Here is a 27,400-nt window from a genome sequence, read left to right as displayed (position 1 = left end):
CCAGTTGGGATTTGTGGTCATTGCAACACAGCAGTCTGTGAATCTGACCTTCGATGATGCTGGCTTTTACAGGAATAAAAGTATCCCACAGCATAAAAGATGAGAGATCAGGGCTGTTGATACAGTGAAGTGGCTCTCCTCCTCAGTTCAGTTCCAGGGTCAGATTTCTCTGTGAAGCAATCTGATCACAACTTGTAAAACAACTGAATGTGGTAATGAGGATTCAGGAATGACCCGATTAAACATACAAATGCTAGACAAATAAAATGCTGAGATTATGTGCAAGGATAAACAAGATTAATCATGTCTCCTAATATAAATCAATGAGTTGCCAAAGAGATTGGACCACCGATCTGAAACCATACTCTAGATTATAAAGTAATTGTTAGCTCGATTAACAGATAGCCTTCACTTAGATAAACACATTTTAGCTTCAAACCGGATGATAGCAGAGGTCAAATAAAGCAGCATGACTAAACTTACAATGGCTACAATTATTCCACTGAAAGAAAAAAAAAAGGCTTCCGTGCATCAGAAAAGAGTTGCTTAGTATTCAAGAGACAAGCTGAATATTAATAACCGTTTCACAGGGGATTTTTGTGGTCTCTTTCATTGTTGGAATTGCTTGAGGGTAGAAAGAAAAGCCTTTCAATTAAAAGTTGTTTAACACTCTTCATTAAAGCATTGGACCCAGATACAGTCTTCTCTCTTGCCTTAAATTGAGGCGGTAGGATGTACGGAATAAATTCCGATGCTTAACTAAAAGTAAACCCCTGCAGAATGTCTAATGAAACACCTCAATAAAGAGCCACATCAAACAAAGCATCATTTTGGCCTAATTTATCCTGCGCGTCTTAATTCGTTGATCAGCTTTGTTTAGTAATTTCTGGAGTGATCTGCATAAAGTACAGATTCCATTTTACTCTTCACTTATTCATTGTCAATTTGTCTTTATGATTAATCAGATTAATGCCTTCAGTGCTGATCTGCAGCTCTGAAGATGAAATAGTTCAGCATTTCTCATATTACTGAGGTATTATTGACATTCATTAAAAGACTGATAATTCCAGCTCTAATATCTAGATGGGTGAATCACACTTAAAAGAGAAAATAGCAGATATGCTCACACCTGTGAACACACTTAATCATCTGAATTATACGTAAATTCTTCATTTAAATTGTAAACTCCATGCCATTCACTACTTGGCAGAAGAATTGTTTATCTTAAGTATTAACACTAACAAATGTCAATTTTTAAAAGTAAAATTTGCGGCATTTAGTTGACGAAAAATATCGTAAAAACAGTATTATTTTGAAATTTTATTGCAATTTAACTGTTTTTTTATTAATTAATATATTTATATACAGTATGTAAAAAAAGAATTCTTGTGATAATTCAACGCTAAATTATCAGCAGTCACGTGATCTTTCAAAAATCTTTCTAATATGCTTTAAAAAAAGTGTATTGACAAATTTGGTTGTCAATATATTTTTTTTATTTTTAATGTTGAAAATAGTTTATTCTTCATATAGATTTTGTTCATAGGGATGGGTACCGAAACCCGGTATTAAACGGGCCCCGGTACTGAATTTTGAAAGACCGCTGTATCGATAAGCTCGGACGTTATCGGTTCTGCTGTCGGTACTGGAGAAATTAAGTAAATACACGTAAGTTGGGCTACTATTTATTATTCCTATAAAGAAGTTATCTTGAACATGTTTCGCCAGCCATTTCTATATATAAGCTATATTTTAATTAAACCATAGTCTGTGATGCAAATTTGCAATTCGCAGTTCAGAAGAGAGAGAGAGAGAGAGCGATCTCTCACGCAAAGCCACAGCACGCGCAACACGACAGTGAATGCTTAATGATGAGTGACAATGAGGACAGAACTAACATTCAACGTGGTTACACTTTAGATCTGGGATATTATTCTAATATATTTTGTATTTTGGCTTCCAAAGATTATAAAAAGAAGATATTTGAGATTAAACCGTTAAAAAAACAAGACGATCTGTCCGGCTTAACTTCCTTTACTTCACAGCACTGCGGAGCGCTGTCAGTTCTTCCTAAAACCCAAACGTAACCGTCAGAATCAGCAACATCAGCGATTGTTGCAAAATGCTGTCTTCTACTGTTGCAAGATCAAAAAATGGCTATTAAAAACACAAAAACCTGCGCAAGAGACGCTGTTCACAAGGCGGTGCACGCTCCGAAAGGGACTGCCTATACTTGGGCTCGTGCGTCCTTAACTATCAAATATACATAAAAATGTCAAAATGACCAGCTCTGAGATTAACTTAAACACAGTTTATTCACTTAAACACAATTATGTCTTAAATGGACGTAAATAATAGGGAGAAAATGATGGTGCATCAGTCCCCATTAGATCTGCAATCGGTCTTAAAGGGGCAGCAGTCTAATAGCCTAAACCTGCTGACGATTCAGACATTAATGCAAATCAAACAACAAAAGCCAGAGAAAATCACTCACAGCTTTTGAATGAGTAACTTTAGATTTAATAAGCATTATTCTATCTATGATAAACTATACAGTGCTATTTTATATTTGAGTTTCTTTTCAGATAGAAACAATTACCTGAAAAGATGTTAGTACACCTTCCTGAAATTAAAGCACTTTGTGTATAATTTGTATCTTTGATTAATTGTATTCTTGTGTTTGTACTTGTTTTTTTTCTTATGCATCCTTTTTGTATAAACAAAAAAAGCCTGCACACTGCTGCATAACAAAAATATATTTTTCTTTGTTTTGCTTTTTCTATTTTACATTTCAAAATATAAAGTTTAATTATGTTCTTAATTCTTAAAAAAAAAAAAACCACCAAAAAGAACCGATAAGAATACCGTTAAAGTACCGGATCGATAAGCGGTATCGGTAAGAGTAGTAATACCGATAAAACCTTAACGATACCCATCCCTATTCATTACACACATATTTTTACATTTACGCCTATTTAAAATGGAAATATTTAGAAAAAAAAAATCTCTTCACTGCCTCTTTTGATCAATTTAATGCTACCTTTCAAAAAAAAAAAAAAACATGTTCGGAATATTTTTGAACAGAAGTATGAATATATATAGGCCAAACATGACGACAAAACTTCAAAATTTAGTTTAAGATATTTTACCTTCTCTGACCCCCTTTTTGCAACAAATTGCACGTCAAATGAAAAACAACTTTGCCTTCTTCATGTCTGCTCACACATTAGCTTAGGGTTTGTTTTTACCTGCCCCATCCTTCAATAACAGACACTCTTGATAAACTATTTATTGCATTGTGTTATGGACTGAAACACACCATACAAACAGTAAAACCATCATATCATGCTGACATAGCCGTAAAAAAACAACAAAACAAAAAAAATGTAAACTGAACTGCAAATCATGGAGTTAACAGTCAATGTTCAGGGGCTCGGAGTCTGGAATTAAAATGACTGAAAAATAGCAGAAATTATGATGTGGAAGATAGTTTATGAAGCTTGGAGGATGTGGAGCGTCTCCTCACACATTACACCAGAGCCGTGAGTCAGAGTCTTATTGGCAGATTAACAAGCGGTGATGCTAGTAGACATTCCTTTCAGCACGCAGAAAGGTTTTCAAAGCCGTATCAAAAACTCATTATTCCGTTGTATTATTCAGGGGAATTTTTATAGGAAGGAAGTAAGAATCAACTGGATCATCAGAAATAAGTATAAAAGGCTTGGGTCTTACCATGTTAAAGTCTAGGTTTCGGTCCACCCACTCAGTAGCAGTCTCGAATTCGTCATACATCTCCATAATGTAGAGCGTGTCCAGTGCATCCACAATGGTGGCTCCTTTGAGACTACCTGTGGATAAATACAAACAACAAACCATTTGAGAAGAATTCCTGTGGGATTACCTCTAGGATCAGAGCCTAGCTGTAGCTTGAAATAAAACCGATAGCTCTATGATAAAGACCTCAGAGCCTCTGAGATGTGGTCACTAATGCCCTGCCTACGGTGAAATCTTGTCTAGAGAGCAAACAAACCACAACTCAACAAATATAAACCTTGTGAGTCAAGTCTACACCCTCAAAGAGAAGACGGGGTTAAGATCAACCGATCAGGCCATGTCAGATTATTTAGTAGATGACACGAAAACAACATCCTGGATAAAAGAAACGCTCAATAAGTCTCTGGTGCTGTAATATAGTGTAGACAATACATTTAGCCTTTCATAGACTTGGACTTGGGCTCCTTACTTTCAAATGATGTGAATCAGTTTATCAATAACACTAATATGGATCCACTAAAAACACTGGGACACTGACGATTTCAATACCCGCAACATGTTTGCGCAATAAAATGTAGCTGTTAAATAATATATGATATGAAATAATAATAAAAATAGCCCTGTTGTTATAAAAATAAAAAATGTAGTTAAATTTTAAACAATGTGATGCTATATTAGTATTGTTATTATTACCACCATTATCAATATTTTCATTATCATCATTAATAATAATTATAACATAGCAGCTTCAACAACAACCACAGTAATAATAAAAATATTTCTATCTTTTTAATTTTTATGCTTTCTCAAATATCAGCTTAATTTCTTGTAAAATAAATGATTAATTGCTTATTTCAAACTATTAATTCAATAATTATTTTAGAATACCATCATTGTATTTAGTGCTGGGCGGTATACCAGTTCATACTGAAAACCGGTGTTTATTTTTGTTATGATGTTCATTTTTAATATTTAATTACACAATGTACGGAACGAATGTTACGCTGCACGGTTTCAGACGGACCCAATGTTGCACTTCTTAGTGCAAGAGCGCACTATTGTAGCGCGAAAGTAAATTAATATAATGAGCAAGCACAAATCTCTGCTCTCAGATACACGCTGCTCTTGTAAGAAAAGGTCTATTTTCTCTGGGCTCACTCAGAGAATCCTGCAATTAAAACGTTTTCAGTTAGGGATGCACCGATGTGAAGATTTTGGCCGATACCGATAATTCTTTATATTTGAAAGCCGATAACCAATATATCGGCCGATGAATCGGAATATAATTTTTGAGAGCCTGAATGCAAAAACAAAAGCCTCACAATTAAAATCCATTTCCCAATCGCACAATTATAATGTTCTCATTATAATTTCATGTAGCCGATATGACAGCACATTTTGCACTTAACTATATGTTCCTTTTTGATTCATCATATTTCAAGCAATTAAGATCAATCTTGTTGAACAGTGCGCATCTTAATTGTCTCAAGTATTGAAGGAAATAATTCATTATTTTTCAGCTTTAAAATATCAGTCAAATTTTATGATCGGGCCGATAACGATAACATAAAAATGAACAAATATCGGCATATACCGATATGTTGGCCGATATATCGTGCATCACTATGTTCAGTGCAATCGCAAATCTCTCATCTTTCCCAGCAAACAAATTTAGGTTATAAGAACGTTTTCAAAACGTTCCCATTAAATTATAAAAACTTTATTTCAAAATTTTCTAGGAACATTCAAATCGTCCAGTTTATTTTTTAGACGTTAACGTTCTTGCTTGGTTATAAGAATGTAATTAGAACGTTAAGAAATAACAATTTTAGGTTATACTGGGCGATATTCTATTCTACAATATTAACTAATGACAATAAAATAGACCATCCTAAGTCAATTTACTGCAGTAATTTTCCTCTCTCAACCAGTAGAAAATGCTTTAAACACCTGATAATGCATGAAAAATGGATTAATCGGCTTAAACGGCAAATCAGATAAAAGAACGGACAGTCCGGACTGCTGAAAGGATTATTGGTGCACCCCTGCCCACCTGGTGAGGAAGAGGGCAGGTAAAGTCATCACAGACTCCACTTACCTTGGATGTTTCAGAGCATGTGCACTTGGCCATGGTTTCAACACTTCTGTTTTTAATTTAAAGCAGCAGATTTCATTTTGTTCCCATAATAATCCATAACTACAAATCGGTCTTATTCTAGGTCATTTCACTCAACCATAAGGCAAGATTCACTGACAACATGATAAAAAGAAAGAAGAATGCAGCTAATTAGGGTGCTGATGTTACCAAACACAAGTGTATGTGCGAAAAGGGAAGGAAAACAATAGCATATGGTAACTGGAACACTCCTCAACAACAACAAAAGACATTCGTTGTAGTTTTTGCATTTGTACTGATTACAAACACAGCAGTTTGGGCGACACTGTTTCTTGTACTTTAATTATTAGTCTGGCACTGCATGCAACCCTCTTCAACAAATTCAAAGCTGCCAACCAGCTGTGTTCCTCATTTAACAGCCCAGGCTCTTTCTAGTGAAGTTGAAGACGCAACATGACAGAATTATTGTGTGCAATATATGTATGCAACATCTCAAACGCCTCCTGCAGAGGACTCACACATCTTTTCCACATTTACTGTTGCTAGAGCCAATGAAATGAAGAATAATCTCCCAAGAGAGTACGCTATGAAGTTTTTGCACGAGTTAGACGGCGAGAAGTTTTTCCAACAGGAAAAAAATAATAATGTCTGATGTATTTACTTTTGCAATTCTGACTTTTCTTTAAAAAAAAATGGGCAAATCTCACTTCCAAAATTCTGTCAGGAGAAACCATTGGGTTTACACAACCACAAGTAGAAGAGGACCCCAACGAGGTGTCAAAAGAAACAGGAAGAGGAAACGGGAGGTGGTAAATACCAGACAAAACGACATAAAAATGGTCAAAGTGCCCTCCCTCTTGTTTCCTACAGGAACACTCTTCTTTAAGCAGAACAGTCATCATGCTGTTAAATTGCACCGTCATAAAATGTCCAGTTTTATGATCTAACATGACTTTTTCCCAACTCTTGACTACTCTGTGATCTTACAACCCTACTCCCTAAATCAAAATCCCTGGTTACTGTAGACTACACTTTGTAAAAGTCAGGAAAACAGACAAGGATGAGACCGTACCATGATGGAGTACAAAAACATTCACAAGTAAAGGTGAAAAGTCTGAGAATGAAGGCATGTGTGTATTAATATGGTCGACATGTAGGTGTCGTAGACGTTCATTAGTTCCTAGTGGCCTGCCTTTGGTGTCAAATGACACATTTATATTAATACACAAATGTAAAAGTACAAAAATCTATATGTTGTATACAGAGAAAAAAAAATCAATGAAAAATCTTGAAAATACAGTTCACGGTATTACAATGCACAGTGCAATTTCTTCCTGGTAAATAAGAAAAATTACAACAGCATCTAGCTTTCTGTGGCAAATTGTATTTCAATGTCTATGACTACACTATGTAACCAGTGTAGCCAAGTTTTTACAGCTCGCATTCAGCTTAAGCCAACGATTTCCATATACCTTAAACACAATACTCTGTGCACACAGTTCAAATAAGATGCAAAGAGTAAGCAAATATTGGGGTTCTATGCAGAGACGACGCAAATCAAAATCTGCTTCAAGGAAGAAACTGCACTGTAGGTGAAAGGACAGCATATTTGTGCACTGCAAACCGGCCCTTGGGGACGAAAATCCCAGTGAGGAAGTGTGAGAAGGTCATAAATCACTTCACTATCAAGCTTTCCAATACAGCCCTCGGTTAGACATTCACGTCCCAATAGCTTTTCCCCTACATGACTGGTTTCACCCTCTGAATGCTGACCCAAATCAGGAATATACAATCTTATCCGCAGGGAAGTCCACGGCACAGGTTTAGAGAGACTCTTAGTCACTATACACAAACCTTATCAATTCCAATTACACTGGTAAATTACACAACAGGCACTTAATGACCTGATAAAGCCATCCACCATCATGAATCCTTGTTGAACCTGATGAGAGCATGTTGTAACCCTTAGGTTAGAGGTGATCGGATACCAGCCTGCTTGTCTTTCAATACAAAGACTTGATCTTATCAACACTCTACCCCTTGAAAAGGTTGTGGATCGAAGACGATAACCATCCAACTTCGAAAATACAATCAACTATTGAACAATCTTCTACCCCAGTGCATGCAATGGTTTAATCAATCAGACCAACCACCATTTTAAAGCAGGGAATAAACAAACAAGATACGAGCATTAATGTTTGACGGTAGCATCACGTGTTGGAGCTCATCTCAGCAAGGCCGGTATAACAGATGGTCGCTCATTTGGGATCTGAAAGAAAGCCATTACCAGAAGAGAACGTCCTGGAAACGGTATTATCGAAATGAAGGCTGACCCCCAGAGCTACTTGGCAGGGAATTGACATTGGCAGCATCTGCAAGGTGGTACAATCCTGCCTGTTTATTCTGGGATGACAGATACTGGACCGCAATTCAGAGATCATTATCTGGCAGGGCATTTTGAAAAGAAATGAACATTTGACACAACGGAAAATAATAAAACAGCCTAACACCGTGTCCTAACTACACGCGACGCGATAAAATTCCAGCGGCAGCAAGTGTGTCTGTCCACACTAGACGCGACTTTGAGACGCCACACATCAGAACAGCGTGTGGGCGGAGTCTCTCTGTGAAAAAGCGCACTGCTGGCCCGCACTCGCATTGGAAATGGGTAAGGACATCATCAAATCAAGAAATAACATTATTAAAAATCAAAACATTAACAAAATATAGCCTACTCATTGACTAATTTTGTTATGAAGTAGCCTACAGTTGTCTGTTTGCATAGAATTCATTTTGAACGCTATATTATATGCTTTCAAAATCTGAGGTAAATTATCCGTTATCGCTTGTGGCACAGTGACCTATTTTTAAAAATAAATAATGTATATACTCATAACCAGTGTAATTTCTTCATTCTGTCAGCCGTGACGTCGCAGAAATAGGAACCGTCTCTAAATTAGAAACTTTGCGTGTTGCCGTCGCGTCTGGTTAGGACAAAAACTCTGATCAACATGGAAAAGATGCATTTCATCGCGTGTCGCGGCGTCGCGTGTAGTTAGGACACGGTGTAAAAGCTAATTTAATTAATACACCGACTTCTCAGTCAAACTCTAAAAGCACCGAATAAGAATTTAAATAGTAACAACTAATTTAAATCGAATAAACACGAGTCAAGAATTTGTCGATTTAAGCGGTTTCAATTTACATCGGATTACTTCATTTGCTCATATTTATATTAATATTAAACTTCTTAAAAAAAATTGGTTAAATACATATTAAAAACTAGCATTGAGAAATGTAAATAAATAACAAAATAAAAGTGCTACTGGTTTCAGGACAAAACCCTACCTGCTGTCATTTGAAAAGTTAATATGTAAAATTATTGAACATTTAGCACATAAAATTGAAAGTTGAAAGTTCATATGTAAAATTATTAAACATTTAGCACATATAATACTTTTGATTTGTATGACAGCAGGTTTTGTTATAAATAAATGACAAAATAAAAGTGCCATTGATTTCAGGACAAAACCCTACCTGCTGTCATACAACTTGAAAGTTAATATGTAAAATTATTAAACATTTAGCACATATAATAGTTTTGATTCTTCACATATTTCATAAAAAAAAAGCAGTCCAATGAGTCAGTTGACTCCGTAATCGATCACACTAGCATTGAGCACACTAGCATTGAGAAATGTAAATAAATAACAAAATAAAAGTGCTACTGGTTTCAGGACAAAACCCTACCTGCTGTCACACAAATTGAAAGTTAATATGTAAAATTATTAAACATTTAGCACATATAATACTTTTGATTCTTCAAATATTTCATCCAAAAAAACAAAAAAACAAAAAAAATGAGTCAGTTGACTACGTAATTGATCCGAAAGATTATCTGACTCGCTTCTTCCATGTATATTCCAAAAACTTGCATTATTAAAAAAACTTGATAAAAAAATCATTTAAAAAAAGAACCAGCAATTAACTCACAAATCAGACATCACTGATTTCGATGTTCATTTGTTTGTGCATGCAACCAGTGAAAACAACATCATTTATTCTATGTCCTGTGGTCAAAATATTCAATTAAGGCTGCAAGCTCACAAAAAAACTGAAATAATAATAAATAGTTTTGCTGCTGGGTTGTAGATACACCATCAGGGCACTGTCACTACTGACTACAAACAGTAAAACATTACCCTCCTCTAGTGACTGTTGTAATGAGAAAAATATATAAACAGACTTTATCAGTGAACTCAGAGGACCGTCACAATCTCTAGTCAGTGCTTCTAAAGCAAAATACATCACTTCAAAAATAAGATTAGACTGCTGATTACAGTTGAAACAAGAAGACTCATCTTGCTCAGCAAGAAGCTGGTTGTGAGCACATCTCCAAGCAGCAGGAACTCCTAGAGCCTGCTGTGACACTGGACCAGGAGCTTCTTCAGGCGACAAACAGAAACGCAGATGAAGCAAGCCAATGGCAATCTCAACAATGCCATGATGGTGATCAAATTCAGACTGGAGGATATTCATGGCTGAAGTGCAAACACCGTAGCGGCAAAGTTGTCTGCTGCATCAAACCGTTTAGTACCAAAGATGCTCCAATTTGTGTTTGCCGGCCAGAAAAACACTGCAAACATCATCATCATCCTCTTAAAAACAGATGGGAGTTTCTTCAACTATGAGATATTTTAGGTCTCAGAGGTTGATTTCTAGGAAAACTAACAGATTGCAGCTTTTTTTTCTTGTTTATTGAAGGTCACATTCAAATCTGAGACAAATGAATAGGAGAAAAATGAATAGGAGAAATTGCTCCTCACAATATGGCAGGTGCAGTCTTGACTAACATTTTAAACATCAAATAGTCTTTTTCATAGCGACACTGTTTATTTACTCTAAAAAGAGGGAACACATTAACTGAGCGGGCAAGGAAAATACAGAGTTTAAGCTAAACTGGAAAAACCTGTCCGGAGGTTTTAGGGGCCACTGCAAAAAACAAGAGCGCAGCACGTTAACATATGCAAAAAATCTTACCTGAAAATCCAGCATGAAAATGTAACATTTTTAAACCTATGGTTATCTTGATAAATATACAGAAATTACGAATGTGAAAATAACTCATAAATACAGTTTTTACACAAATTATGACCATCACACAATTTTACAGCTAATAAAATTATCAAATGTTTTTGGTTATTTTAAAAAGTTAAAATATTAATATTTATTGTTACTTTTTAATATTTATATTAGGGCTGTCAGTAAAACGCGTTATTGACGGCGTTAACGCAAATCCATTTCAACAGCGTCAATTTTTTTTAATCGCACGATTAACGGTTGTTTTGTCCTAGCAAACTTTGCACTGTAGTTTGTTCACATACTTTTGCAACAGGACGCGACCTGCGTGGCGCGGCACTGCGCTATGAAACCCATTGATTTCAATGGCTTGTGCCACGTGAGGACGTTTTGTTGCTTCGTCGACCAAAGCGCAAGCGGTGACTGGAAACAAAAACAACAGGCACGACAGTGACGACACACACTTGTTTGAGCTTGCGAGCCGGCCAAATAGTAGGTTAACGTTACGTTTTGAGTGGATGACGAGCGCGATACGCCGAAATGGATGCCAATAAGATTCTGAATGAAAAGTTTACTTTTAAAAAGTTGCCAAATGATTCCATTGTCAAGACCAAAGTGATCCCTCGTCAATATCAATATCAATCTCTTACCCTTTTAGTGATGGACAGTGTCACATTATGTGAGAGATTGTTTGCTCCAAGTGAGAATGTTAGTGTGAAATTGAACACAGTATATGGCAATGTTGTTTTCAATAAAAAAACGTTTGCACAAAGCAAGCCGATCCACTTTTCCATGTTGATAAGCGCATTAAAATGAGAGAAAAAAATAATACGACAAAAAGAAATAGTGACATTTAGAATAGATAAAAATGTTCGATTAATTGCGATTAATCTCGAGTTAACTATGGCATTAATGCGATTAATCGCGATTAAATATTTTAATCGTATTTAATATATTAATCGTCGACAGCACTAATTTATATATAAGACAATTGTAAATGATACCGCTAAATCTAATCAAAAGCTAGTTTAGCAAAAAGCATGCTTGACAAGCAATCTGAAGCAAGAGAAGAACAAGTAAAGTCAAGAAAAAGTTCTACTGTATTCCTAACAAAGACTACTCATTTAAATTCAGAACAAAAACCCAGCGCTTCTTCTGTCTATGCCCCAAACACACAGCTAAGCATACAACTGTTGTTGGGTCATTAATATGAGTGTGGCTATATACTGACAGAACATCATGGTTCAGCAGCCACTGTGTTAAATGAGCACACAAGGGCTTAGAGCCGGACTGACGTGTTCTTCCTCTTCCTGACCACTTATCTTTAAGATTGTGATGGTTTTTTAATGCTTTTTATTTTATTGCAAAGTTCATGTCAGAGACCATCGCAGATCGGTTTAATTCACTGTTGGGAAATTGTTATTTCCGAATCTCAATCTTTTCCCTGTGCGTTTTATTAGAGGAAGTGGTCGTGAGTGACAAGCACGCACATTCGGGAACTGCAGACAGTTCATACTGTACCTGAGTGGCTTCATTAGCCAAGGCATTGTCTCAGTCCCTGCTGGTTTCGCACGGAGAGATCCAGTCTGGAGAATCTGCTCCTGCCCTGTGCTCAGATGATTGGCACATGGAACAGAACAGCCAGTATTTAGTGTGATGGAATCAGCTATGTCAAATCTCTATGCAGGTCAACTTTCAAACATTCTCTCGGAACAAACTTCCTAAGCAGTATTGCATGAGCAAAACAAGTGCTATTTTAAAGCCAAGAATACGCATACTCTGGTCTGATACAAACAGTAGATTCTATTGAAAATCAAACGGAGTTCAGCTGAACAACTGTTGTGCATTTAACACATTGGTCTTTTTCCTGTACTTGCATTGCATTTAAGGTTCAAGCATTACCTGGGGATCGAACCCATGATCTTGGCTTTTCCAGTACAAAGCTCTACTGTTTGAGGTCAGCCAATCAAATCAGAGAATATCTATTATACGTGTTAAACACTAGCCGCGTTTCCACTGCCGGGCCAGGGCCGGGCCGTGCTAGTGCGTGCCAGGGCCAGTCGCGTTTCCACTGTCACTTCCGGGGCTTGATCGGGGCTTCCTCAGGGCCAACGGCCAGGATTTCTGGCCCGTCGAATACCTTGGGCCAGAGGGGGCCAGCTCGGGCTAGAGGCGTGCTCAAGGTAAAAGGCGGAGTTTATCGGTGTTATGGAACGTTATGATCTGAAGCAAGATGCACATAGGGGTGTCCATGTTTAACCTATTAACCGTTTAAAATTGCATAACAGTTTAATTTGAACTGTAGGCCTAAGCCAAATGCTGCACAAAAATATATAGGCTACATATCGACGAATTTTCAGATATTTGTTTGATTTTTTTGCCCCTTAAACATTTAAAATATTTGACAAATTAATATGAAAAAAATATATATTTTACTGGTTTTCTGAGGCCAAATTAGAACCTGGAAATGATATTTTCCCCGCAGTGCTGAACGAGAAGAGCCGTAACCACAGCCTACAGAAAGGGGATTAGGCTATCCACAAGTTTCCGAGGGGCGCTCCAGTAAAAAATAAAGTGGGTGAAACTTCCGGTGAGGCGGCGGAAGTAGCATTCCAATGGTATTTTGTGTGTTAGTTAGCGAAGAGGCTAGCTGTTTTTCGGAGAATTATTTTACTATTTAAAGACGCAAATCTTTATGAGAGATGTCGTTACGGAGCTCAGGGACAACATGTGCTGTTCGCGGTAGTATGAATAACCGGACTAAACTAATTCAGTGGCTTAAACGTGATTGTTTTGAACATTATAAGCTGAAAACGAGTGATCATGCCAGAGCCCGTCTCTGATCCTGCCAACGACTGTAACGTTAGTTTCCATCACCTCCCAAAAGACGACGAATCTTCCTGTGTACATTTTTTTTTAATTCTTTATATTTTATAAACTCTATCAGCATGTGATTGGCTGTTCGCTACTGATGTTACACCTAAACTCAGGATCAAAGCCTGTGTTGACAGAATACCAAATGTGCCAGTAATGTATTCAAGCAGCACATTCATTTATAATTTTGAATAAACTCCAAAGCACAATGACTAAGTGTGTATTTTTTTATTTGAATTGTTTGTCAGCTCGCACATCTGTCTGTCACCATGCCTTGATGAGTATTGATAATTAATAATGTTATTATAATACTCCCAATCAACGACTGCGGAGGGTAAAGGTAGTGTTATTTCACCCTTTTTAATTTCGTTGAGGTTGTGTTCCCACATCGTTAGCTAGTTTGGATCGCTATAACTTGAATGACTGTCAACTGTTGAATGAACGAGTGTTAAGCATGTCAAGTCGCGCTTTGTTTACTTCCAACCGGAAGTCGCGCCCACTTTTGACGCAAGGCCTCATGGGGCGTAGGAAACTTGTGGATATTATATTAGGCGATTTTCGGCTAAAAACATATCTCTATCTCCGGATGCACATTTAGAGAGAAATTAATTAGCTACATAATTACATAGTCAGAAGATATTGGCTTTCGATTCGAATTTGTTCGTTTTAAATTGGACATTTAAAGCTTTAATCTGACTAAAGCTTTAAATGTCCAATTTAAAACGAACAAATTCGAATGCGGTGGCTGTTTCAGGTCTCGCGCTTCAGTTCACGGAGATCATGAAGCGCGCCTTGATTAATTGTTAAAGCACAACGTTTTCTTGTTATTGTGAGTTTACGCAAATAAATGTATTTGTGAATAATGTATTATTATTTTCTGTATGACCAGAAATGAAAGAGTATTTTAAGTTGTTTCCACTGAAAGAAATGCAATGAAACTGCAATTCACATGGGCGTCTCGCAGCCATCAGTGCGTGCTCCACACACACTGATATGCGTCAAAAATATTGTGTTTATTTGTGCTCTGTTCCTTTTTTGGATAAAGGCGTCTTCTACATATGCAGCCTAATAAAATGTTACAATAATGATGATGATGGTTATTATTATTACTATTATTATTATTATTTGCAGACACGGAGATTTTGTGAAATGGACGTTTTGCTTATTTTCAATTGGTAATTTCAGTTTGAAGGGTGATGGAAATGCGGCTTTAACTGCTCCGTACTTGCTGCGTTTTATTTCTATAAATTAATTTCGTTTCAAATGGGGTCCAATCAGTTATTAAAGGTGTTAAAAAATTAACTCTGTATTTTGAGGTTGCGGCGCGCACACTATGCACCGGTTAACGGTTAATGAATAACTTGAAAACGTGCCCGCAGCCCTAGGCTACTTGTTATATCGCGCAAAAAAATCGCTGCTTGAAATGGAGAATCGCCTGTACTGGTCTCGTGACACTATTACAGCCACTGCGGCAGGTGAGGTAATATACATGCTATCTTCCTAATTTAAAAAATAAATTAATTAATAATACCCGCTGAAATGGGTTGGGTTTTATGACGTTTGATCCAGAAATGCGTGTTAGGGGTGGGGTCTGGGGCAGCGCTGTGGGGCTACTGGCCCGGCTGTGGAAACGCAAGCCCGGTGCTTGAGGCCCGAGGCCACTAGCTCGGCTCGGCTCGCTGTTAGCTCTGGCCCAGCCCTAGCCCGGCAGTGGAAACGCGGCTACTGATATTTTTCCTGTACATCAAAATATGATTGTATCATGCAGGGAAATGTACAAAATAAATACAAAATTCTTCATTAGAAAGAAAATAATGTTCTAAATCCATTTTCCATTTAAATTATTCTACCAACATAGCCCATTTTTTAGGGATGCACCGATATAAAAATTGACCAATAACCGATAATTCTTTATATTTGAAAGCCAATAACCGATATATTGGCCGATAAATATAAATCCAATTTTTTTAATATAATTTTTGAGAGCTTGATTACAAAACAAAAGTTTTAACATTTTAAAGCCACCCCAACACACAACAATTTTATGCAGTTTATAGTTCTATGTACATGTATTTTCCTTTTTGAAGTGATCTCAATGATCAAGCAAAGCATCGTGGTGAACAGTACGCAAGAAGGGAAGTGTCTCAGCTGAAGGATATAATTCATTGCTTATAGGCTTTAATATTATCAGCCATATTTTCTTATCGGGCAGATAAAATTACAATATTAAAAATGAAAATCAGCCGATACCGATATGTGGCCGATCTATAGTCTATCCCTACCATTTTTAACAAACAATTTTAACAAATATACCTAAAAATAATATTGTTAAAATGGCACTTAGGAGTAATTAGGTCTGCACAATTTGGAAAAAAAAGACATGCAATAAACTTGTTGGGTGACGCGATGGCGGTAAACGATGCAATAAACTTCAATCTAAAATTATTTTCTTTCATTAACTTTTTGGACAATGTGTAAACTTTAATACAGTCATTAATCTCAATTATTTGAATTATATTCAGTTATTTCATCACTAACACCCCATTCTATTTTACTGCATTCTCCTTGCTTCTATCCCAGACTATTATGTGGATTCAATGGTCTTAAACAAGCCCAGAGTGTGTGAATTATTCAAACTCACTCTAATCCACACATTCTGAGGCCTTAATGATTTTTTTCATGGCTGGTTAAACGCAATTCATCAGAAATTGCCATATACTGCACCGTCAAATGCATCAGAAAAAGAGCCATACCTCGACTTTGTGTATGCGGCATGCAATGTTTACAAAAACATGTGATAATAACCTCACATCCGGAACACACAAGCAGGCATAATGTTTTGACTAAGCACTTCCATATGGCTTGACTTCAGCCTGGTTTTTCTCTGCGAGCTAAAGCCCTGTGGGTTGTAAAGTGTCTGTTCTTGTGACCGCCCCAGTGACCATGATTCCCAGTGAGGTCTTACTCTGTGTCGGTGTGTGTGATCCGATCGGCCGGTATCAGCAGCTCACATCTCACTGAGAAACGCCAACTAGGAAAGCACAAAACAGTCTTTCCAGCTGCCTGGTCAGGTACAAAAACCCCGACCAGCACATTCCAGATAATCTTTTATTCAGCGCCAACGTACCATTAACCCAACCTCTAAATTTATAATGGAAAACCCTGCCAGACAAAACGCAGCAATGGTTGAGCATGTGTTCGGTGGTCTCCTGTGTTCATGGGCCGTATGGCCCATGGGGCCAACTTTACAATTTGAGAATTTGACAAGCACTCAAAACTGCCTGGAAACGCACGGCACGACAGAAAAGGTTGGGAGGTAATAATAATGTCAGGCTTTGACTGACATGGGAGTTTTTTAAAACGCACACACACGACTGAGGCTGTAGGACACGAGGGGATGTGAAGAGTGTGACGTGCTTCTTGCCAGATTGTTACTCTGATAGTGTGTGAGCCAAATAAATTAACACTGTATATTCAACTGGCAAGTCCAAAGCAAAATTATGGAGGTTAATCAAATGTGCGTTGTAAATCCCCGGCCTGCCCTCCAGCTGAGTGCCAATCGACTATGTGTGGAGTTTACAACACAGCAGCGGGACGTCTGATGAATGTTTCATAACACTCCAAGTCTCAATCCTGAAAAACACTGATGTGCATGAAACAAGATTCAGAGAACGCAATTAATTGAGAGGATATGTGGCTGGAAATTGTTTGTATGGTCAAAAGTTTGCAGTCAAACCCCACATTTGTGTTTAATAGTGATGCACAAAAAAATGTATCTGCAACTGAAAATTATTGATTTTAAATTAGACTCCGTTCGGAATCAAATATAGACCATTTCACAAGATGTAAACAACACTGGTCCAGAAGCACTTCCTGTTTCAGTTTTTTAACACTACATAAAAGCTGGGATAAAATACAATCAACAGAACATTTAAAACTGAATCAAAAAGTTAAACAAACATCTTTAAGATGTTTTCTTTACATGTGAAATAAAGAAAACAGTTACAAACTGAAACAGGAAGTGCTTCTGGACCAGTGTTGTTTACATCTTGTGAAATGGTCTATATTAGGCTATATATTTTCCTAAGTAACTGCTACATGAATATCTAACATCTAATAAACAAAAACATATAGTGGAAAAAAAGAAATCTGATGTATGCACTGGGAACCAATCAACAAACTCAATTCGCAATTGTGTTTACATTTTGATCACAACATGATTCATTCAAAAACAACGTTATTTTTGGCCAATAATTTTCCAGGGGATGAAATTTTAGTGCATCTTTTGACAAGATACGGTAAGCTTTCAACCTGAAAAATTGGAGAAATTGCATGACGGCCTGCTAAACATTTAAAATCCCCAAAGTTTCAAAGGGAGGTTATTTATGCAGGATTTATAAACTAGGCTATCCTAATTGGTTTGCTAAACTTAATTGTTAAATCAATCAGTGAAGCAATACAAGTGTGCCAACCAACAAATCTGGCCCAAATTTAACCCAGTAGTCAGAGGGCATGTCTCACCACTGCGGCAGTATACACTGTTTTTATTATTTGTTCAATTATTTGGTCTTGAATGATAATTGCAAGATACATAAATACGTATTTATTGGAATAAATATATTAATGCTGATATTTTATAGAGTGTTTCCAAACTTGAGTACGTTTCCAATTCCATACTTTTGGAAGGCGCGGTAACATTTTTGAGAGGAGCAAAACAACGCATACTGCAATACGTTGGCAGGTAGTACAACAGTGTGATATAATGGGTTGTTGTTGCTATGAGTTATTGATGTAGATTACAAACCTCAGAAAGATGGACAGGCCTTCATGAATTATTCAAGAATTAGTATGCCCACTCACAACCTGTGCTTTTCAGCTTCAAAATAGAAATAGGTCAAGACGGTGATGGGCAAAAGCAGCACAAAATTTCTTTAGAGGGAAGGAAAACACAATGCGTAAACGTAGAGGATCAAGGTTTCATGAAACTAAATTTGTGTTGTGTGACCATGCCATTCCCACCCGACGCAGTCAGAAATGGTTTTGTTTGTCGTCTTGATAGCAGAAATGGACTTAGACGGAGCTCATGAAGTGAGACGGACCAGAAAGAAAATCAAAAGCCTTTTTGATGGAGGTCACCTAACCACCTGTGCAGCTTTGATTGACAGTTCTGACTGCTTACCAATTTACTGTGGAGACGTGAAGCTGTACATGAACGAATCATAGTTTGATGGTCAGAGTCAGAGAGACACTCACCAAACAAATTGCTGGAGTGGCCTTGCTTGGAGACGGGACGCAGCTCGTTGGAGCCCCAGGCGTAGCGCTTGTAATTGTCCCAAGCGAACTGCATCATCTGAGGGGAGAGTGATGGATGAAGAGGTTAGCTTTTGGTTAATTTACTTATTGCAAAAGGTAAAACATCACGGAAATCATTTTTGCAAACAACTGAATCACGGTTCAGGAAAGTTAAATGAATATGCCAGTTAAATGAATTAGGCATTGGGCTAATCAAGGATCAATATCATCATTAATTCATTTGATTAAATCGAAAGATGAAATACTTAATGAATCCACTTCAGCACAAGTGAGCAGTGCAGGAGCACTTAATTAATGGAGGGAAATCTCAAAGCTATATCAATATCATAAATGGCAATATAGAACTCATTACACTAAACAAAAACAAGTTTTAGTCAAACTAAAAATGGTGTACTTGTAGTTGAATCCGCTTAACACACTTGTAGTTGAAAACATACACATACCAGTTTTACAACAAATCACTATCTTAGACCACATAAACAAATCAGAATATATCTGCACATGCTCGAAACAATACAACGTCACTGAACGAGACACAACACAAGTAAAATGCCATTTCCCATTCGAGTCATGAAACACATTATTGTGGTAAAAAATGGATTATATTTTTTAATCTTTTAACTTTTGAATTATTTTGAAGCCAACCTCAATTGAACATCACAGGGTTTTTCCATGCACTACAGCAGTGTCTTATAATTATTCATGAGCAACATGACCACATCCTATCTATGAGAAGCTCCTGGCTCATTATTATACATGATATCTTCCTAATACCAGCGTTTTACACACTCCAGCACTCTAGCTTACCCAGTCGATGCTGACAAAGCTACAGGTTTTCAATCTATGATTGACTACTTTGGCATTTAATATGGCAGTTTTTATATTTATGGAGATGTGGACTGTGAACGGATCAAACCACTTGGACTTTGCATTTTTAATCACTATTATGCAACATTTATTTATATTCACATTTGTCAATGCAAAATAAAGATGTTAAAGGGTTAGTTCGGTTTTAAGATCGTTTCTGATGAAATAGGACGGTTAAGATTGAAATTTGGACAAATGCTGCTGCCCCGAGAATTTTAGGTTTCAGTGTTATTTCAATCTTAACCGTTCTATTTCATCAGAAATGATCTTAAAACAGGGCTTTAAGTGTAAAATACCAAACTAACCCTTTAACTGTTCTAGGGTTGCAACAAACGATTATTTTGGTAATCGATTAATCTAACGATTATTAGAGTGATTAATCTACTAATTGTCGATTATTTTGCCGGCTAGTCAGTAAGTTTGGAACGATTATTCAGCTTTTTCATTTAGTTCTTACTATAGTATTAAAAAAAATCAGTTCAGCTTATTTAATAGCTGTTTTAATGAACTTTGAGCCAAATAAACAGGTCATTCTCTTTAAGTATTTAGATTTCGGTCCAACAAAAATGCTCTCTAAGCATTGTTTAATAGGCCCACTGCTATAAATGAAGAGTTCAGATGCAAAAGCCTCTAAATGCCATTTGAAATTTTCTTCTTTAATGATGATTTTTATCAAACTTGTATATTTAAGTTCAGTAAATTCACCTTAAATGGCAATGATAATTACCTATTAATTGTTATTTAAGTGAAATTACTGAACTTAAATATACAAGTTTGATAAAAATCATCATTAAAGAAGAAAATTTCAAATGGCATTTAGAGGCTTTTGCATCTGAACTCTTCAAATATAAAATTACCATCTTTTTTTTACATGACAATTGAGCTGACAGAGACGTTCTCATTACACCTGTTAATTTACAGAGTGAATAAGTAAAAGTAACTGCCATGATATCAGTTCAAGATCAAACGACTATTCGACAACAACGATATTTGTCGAAATATTTTATTGTCGACTAATCGTTTCAGCCCTAAACTGTTCCACACCATTAATTGTGTAATATAAAGGCCGTGTGTCTTCAGCAGACGCTGAAGTTCGTTGCTATGATACATAATATCCGCAGCACAGTTTAATCGTAACTGATTTCGCGGATAATTTGTTTCATACTAAAAATGTATTTTCCATCCATTTTGTTCGGTTAGCTCTGCTGGTTGATGTTGTACAAAAAGAAGGTTGTGACAGTTGGTCAGTGTGGTTTAGTCCCGCCCCTTCTCCACTCTGATTGGACGAGTGAGTAAAAAGTGACAGTGATGAGCACTGCGTTTTATCCAATGTTGAACATTTTTCAACTCTTAGCGACCAGTAAAAACTCTCGGCCACCAGTTTTTCGGTGCTTCAGTGTGAAAAAAAAAAAAACGCTCAGCACCTTGTTGCGCTCATGGCGTTTAAAAACCGCGGCGCTCCCATTGAAAACAATCAAAAACATATGCCAGGCATGTGGAAAAAAAACGCTTCGGTGGACACGCGGCCAAACTGTGCATTTGTGCCACGTGTTTGAAGCTTCCAAAACATTTGTAAGAACCTCTGAATCTTGTAAATTTACTTTTGTTAGATTTCTAAAACTGCACAAGACACTAAGGAAAAGAGAAAACAAAAATTGTGTAAAGATCAATATTTCAACAGCAAAACATTACAAGATGTCATTTCAAAGTTCTTTTCATTCCGTTTGGTCAAATAAACATTTTATTGTATTTTTGTTTACTTAAAGCAATTATTTCTTTATTAAATACTGCAGCTGCTTTTCCCCCTCTTCCAACTAATAATGTATGCCGTGTTGAGGAAACAAAGAAAAGCAGAACTCATTATTCACTGTGACAGGATGGAGCTGATGATCCCAGAGAAACAGTGATTGGAGAAGGATGAAATGTCCCCAGTAATTTTTTTGTCCATTAAATAATCTACTTCCAGCTCATTCATTCTAAAACTCACAAGAGAGTGTTTTTAGACCACAGTCTTCGCACTCCCCAGGGGTGCCAGTTAGCAGGGCAAGAGAAACAGACCTGCTGTTCTCCCCGGAGAGCGTCAGACAGCACCAGAGAGATGGGAAAAAAGCTCTTGACACACACACACACACACACTCACTTTCTGCCTGGATAAAGTCTTTAGCAGTCTTCGAATGAAATCAGATCAGTTTATCAACTGCTGACCTAACTTTTAAGCGTGTCCTAATCATATAACTCTCTTTGCTTTCAAAGATAGCCACTCAACACCAAAGACACCGACTGAAAAAGAAAAGATAAACGAAGTGAAAACTAAAGTCTTTAGCTGGGGACTCCAGGCTGGAGATAAGCAGATAGACAAAGCTGTCCCGCAGGCCTCCCAACTGGCCGTATTTATTCTCCCCAGTGCTTCCTGCAACACCGTTCAGAAGAATTGCTGTAAAAATAATAAATAAATATCAAAAAAATAAATAAAAGCAAAAATAAATATTTTGGTTTGTTATATTAAGAGCTTTGAGTCTGAATTGAAGTGACCATAAAATTGCATCTACAGCATGCGTTGTCCTTTCTAGTTGCATGATGCTGTATGCAAACTTAAAAAAAATATGGATTTTTTTTAAACAAAAGTTAAAAATAAGCATTTTATTTTCAAAAAAAAAGCCCTCAAACAATATTCAGAAATGAACGACGCCAGGGTTGCCAGATTGTCAAATGTAGAGAATACAGCTATTTATCTAGATCTTTTTTCGCTAAACAATCGACCTCAGCTTGGAAACAACTAACATCGTGAGAGAGAGAGAGTCATTCTCCACGAGGATTGGCTGAGGCAGAGGTCAAAATTATCGTACAAATACGATAACTATAGTTTGTCTGGAGACACTGAACAGTGTACATGGAAATACAAAATGTTGTCAGATTCTCCAAAAAAAAAAGAGAATCTTATTTTCTGTTTTATGCCATTTATTACTTTAGATGTTAAATCTCCTATATAAAATCAAACATGGGGAAAATTCACTGAATCAGAGTGTTTAACTCCCTCAGTCATTGCTATTGGTCAAGTCTTGAACTGTTATGGTGTTTACTGTGTGAGAAACTCAAGCAGCCAAACACAGATTCTGCTTTATCGAAATTGCTTTTTCGAGAAGATTTTAATACCTGCAAATACTAATATGTCCAGAGTAATCCTATCATGGATGTGCCCGCCATCTGTCTGCAGCGCTCTGGCTGACCGATTACCATCTCTCAGACGGCAGCGGGCGCCAGTGACGTCAACGGGCAACAAGGTTATGGCCCACATGTGATTACTGCGGTGTGGCGCTCAAAGGTTCGGGTCACGGAACCTCAGACAACTTTCAGAGGCTGAAGCGCGAAAGGTCTGGCTGTGCGGGGACCGATGCCGAGTGGCTTAAGTCAGATGAGCGGAGAGGACAGGTGTCATATGAACCTGGTGAGGATGCTTGAAACGAGTTCAGCTACATTCTGCCTTGCTCTTCCTCTCACACAGTTCTGAGAGGCCTTTTACACAGCCTGGCTGATAATACACCCCACGGACTGGCGAACGGATCAAACAGCTGCCACAAGGTTGACTCGCACTGGGGGCATGTTCTCGTTCCTAGAGGACCATGTCTTTCTGAGAATATGCAAAAGACAAACAGTATGCATCTAAGAAAATTGTGATTAAAATAGAAATATTGATAAAAAAAATCATGATGGTATTCTTTTTTTCTGTATTGCACAGCAATTTTGCACAGTTTCTTGAGAAATGATTTCTGAAGGTTCGTGAGACTGAAAACTGGCATAATGGCTATTGAAAATTCAGCAAGGGGATGAATAATACTTTAAAATATAAAATAATAATAATATTGAAATTGTAATAATCTTTTACACAATCGATCTTTCTACTGTGATAAAATAAATAAAGCCTTGGTGAGCAGGAGCAGCATAAAAAAATTAAATAAATAAAACATACTAACCACAAACGTTTAGGCGGGTTTGTGTGTGTGTGTGTGTGTGTGTGTGTAGTGCTGGGGCAACGATTAATCGTGATTAATCGCATCCAAAATAAAAGTTTGTGTTTACATAATACATGTGTGTTTACTGCATATAATCATTTTGTAAAGTTAAATACACAGATGTATATATTTAAGAAATATGTGCATATATTATGTGTATATTTATAAATAATTTATATTATATATAAATATTAATATTTTATAAATAAATAACAATTTTTTCTTAAATATATACATGCATGTGTGTATATTTATATACATACAAAATAATTATATGCAGTACACACACATGTATTATGTAAACACAAACTTTTATTTTGGATGCGATTAATCGCGATTAATCGTTGCCCAGCACTACGTGTGTGTGTGTGTGTGTGTGTGTGTGTGTGTGTGAAAAGGAAAAACCCAAAATGTTTTATAAAGATCAACTCATTATAGATTAACCTTTCTAATCAAACTGATGGTTGTTGAACAACTGTTTTGATGTTTTGATCTTGTAGACTGGATATTGTGTTCCACTTGCAGTGCGGAAATGACTCCGGCTTCCTGTGTTTTAAGGGAAACGGAGAGGAAGTGGGGTTGGCATAGGAGGCTAAAGATGGGTAAAGAGGATCCATCAAGGGATCTGAAAAACAATAAGGTTTTAGGTCAAACAGAAAGAGAGAGAGAGAAAGAAAGGGACAATGGACTGTGTGATCTTGGCAGAAGGAAATGGCAGCAAAATGTGCTTTTGTATGGACGGGTGAAGAAAAAGAGAGAGACCGAACCATGCAATCTGTACGCTAGCAGATGCACCAACACTCAAACAGAAACGTTTACGATGTCAGCGCTTGGTAAAATGTTTAACACATCTCCCACTCTCCATATACAGTCACTACTTCCTTTCCTTTTATCCTCTACATGTTCATTTGAAGCTCTCCCACTCAGTTACTTTCGATTGCAACAGCTGCCCTCAAACACTGCAAACATCCAGCCCCTCCTTCCGTACCCGCCTGCCCATTCCTAAACCCTTCATCCCTCATCGTAACACCCCTTAATATACCTCTTTTTTCTCCCTCACACCACGAGGGACCAGTGTATGCTGACTGTGCTTTTTGCCCTGCTTTAGAACAAGTCGTTTAAGACTTCAAAACAACAAGTTCACAGTCATGGATCGGTCCCGTTTCTCTGGATGCACAGTGTGTTTGTTTAAAAGCATCCAGTCGGATCAATGGCAGGTATTGAGTCTGGTTTATGTTCATTGACATAAGACTCAAGGCAGAGACAGGGAACCCAACAGAAGACAATAAGTTGGATCAAAAACTAGGGCTGCCAATTTAATATGTAAAATTAAAATGAATAATAATACATTTCTGCTGAGCATTTTTAAATTCCATATAATTTTAGATATTTAGTATAATGGCTTGCTCGTCCCCTCTCAGTTCTGAGAGACCTTTTACACAGCCTTGCTGATAACACACCCCATGGACTGCCAAACAGATCGAACAGCTGCCACAAGGCTCTGGGTAGAGATGGGCAACGATTAATCGCATCCAAAATAAAAGTTTGTGTTTACATAATATATGTGTGTGTAGTGTGTATAAGTAATTTGTATATATAAATACCCACACATGCATGTATATACTTAAGAAATATGTACATGTATATATTTTATATATATTTATTCACAATTAATATTATATATAAATATTTGATATATTAATAACACATTTTTCTTAAATATATGCATGCATGTGTGGGTATTTATATATACAAATTAATTATACACACACATATATTATGTAAACACAAACTTTTATTTTGGATGCAATTAATCATTGCCCATCCCTAGCTCTGGGGCATGTTGACATACACACTATATATTTAAATCTCAAATATTTGATTAATATCATACAAACATTTAAACAATGTGTAAATAGTATGAAATTCTGCAGAATTATTTTTCAATTTAACACATAGTATAATATTATATTATACAATATATGTGATATTGCTTGTAATATTTAAGCAGCATCACACGAGTAGTCATGCAATATCACTCAATGTGATTCGGCTGTAGGCAATCACAGCCATGCTGATATAAGAGCCATATCAAAGACTACGAGTGTTATATTGCGTTAATACAAGTTCGTACAAGTGTGTGAAAATAAGAAACAATGACCTAGTGTCTTTAAAAACCCTCTTTTGTGCAGAACTACTTCCTTCTGCCATGGATTAAATCTCAAGTTGACCGTTTAACAGTTGAGCCCAAGCCTCCGTTACTAATTCTAAAACGTTTCTTTAGAGCAAGTAATGAAAGACCGTTTTGTTGAAGCTTATTATATTGAGTATAGTAGGGTATTATGAGGGAGAATATATGTGGCGCTGTGTATACATATAATATAATACAATATAATTAGTGCTGTCAAACGATTAAAATATTTAATTGTGATCATTAAACGCATTAATGTCAGTTAACTCGCGATTAATCCCACATTTTTATCTATTCAAAATGTCTCTTAATTTATTTGTGTCCCATTATTTTTTTTATTTTTTTTTTTAATGCTCTTATCAACATGGAAAAGTGGATCAGCTTGCTTTGTGCAAATGTTTTTAATTGAACATTTGCATAGAGTGTTCAATTTTACACTAAGGGGGCTTTCACACTTGGTTCGATTGCCTGTTGCGAACCCAAGTTCGATTGCTCCCCCCTCCCGCCTGCCCCCGATGGACTGTTCACATTATATTTTTGTATCCGAACCGCGGTACCCTTGCATCATCAAGCTGCAACTGGCGCGTAATCATGTTGCTATGAATGAAAAGGCATCAAAATGGATAGAATAGCTCGCTTCACATTTGTTGTTCTTTTTCTAACCTTTGGTTTTGTTTTCAAAGAAAAGATACAGAAACACACTTGTGATCACTTTGGTCTTGTCAATGGAACAATTTGGCAACTTTTTAAAAGTAAACTTTCCATTCAGAATCTTATTGGCATCCATTTCGGCGTATCACGCTCGTCATCCACGTCACGTTAACCAACTATTTGGCCGGCTCGCAATCCCAAACAAGTGTGTGCAGCGGCGTGCCTGTTGTTTAGTTTCTGGTCTAGCTAGATCCGCTTGTGCTTTGGTCAACGGAGTAACAAAACATCCACGCGCGGCGCAAGCCATTGAAATTAATGGTTTCATAACACATGCGCGTACTGTTGCAAAATGTATGTGAACAAAAAAACCTACAAAGTTTGCTAGGACAAAAAGACCGTTAATCACACGATAAACACCTACATTAACAGGGTTAATAAAGCGTTTAACTGAAAGCCCTAAATATAATATAATCTCAAGCTCATAATAGATTTGAATACATCAAATCCAGTCGGATGCTAGTTGAA

The 27,400-nt window shown here is 36.9% G+C and overlaps 1 protein-coding gene across 1 annotated transcript in view; it reads right to left on the bottom strand.

Annotated features, from left to right (window-relative positions):
* The window catches only part of man1a1 (mannosidase, alpha, class 1A, member 1), a 125,291-nt gene that overhangs the window by 72,644 nt on the left and 25,247 nt on the right, over window positions 1–27,400 (bottom strand). Inside the window, exons 2-3 of the mRNA XM_039692126.2 lie at window positions 19,097–19,193; window positions 3,733–3,848 (exon numbers count right to left, since the gene is read on the bottom strand). Coding sequence (XP_039548060.1) covers window positions 3,733–3,848; window positions 19,097–19,193 — 213 coding nt within the window. The remainder of the gene's footprint in view (window positions 1–3,732; window positions 3,849–19,096; window positions 19,194–27,400) is intronic.

The sequence above is a fragment of the Pimephales promelas genome, chromosome 13 (assembly GCF_988280905.1).
Source record: "Pimephales promelas chromosome 13, fPimPro1.hap1.1, whole genome shotgun sequence".
Lineage (NCBI taxonomy): Eukaryota > Metazoa > Chordata > Actinopteri > Cypriniformes > Leuciscidae > Pimephales > Pimephales promelas.
Note: the sequence above shows the minus strand (reverse complement) of the source record. Positions and strands in the feature narration are given on the sequence as shown.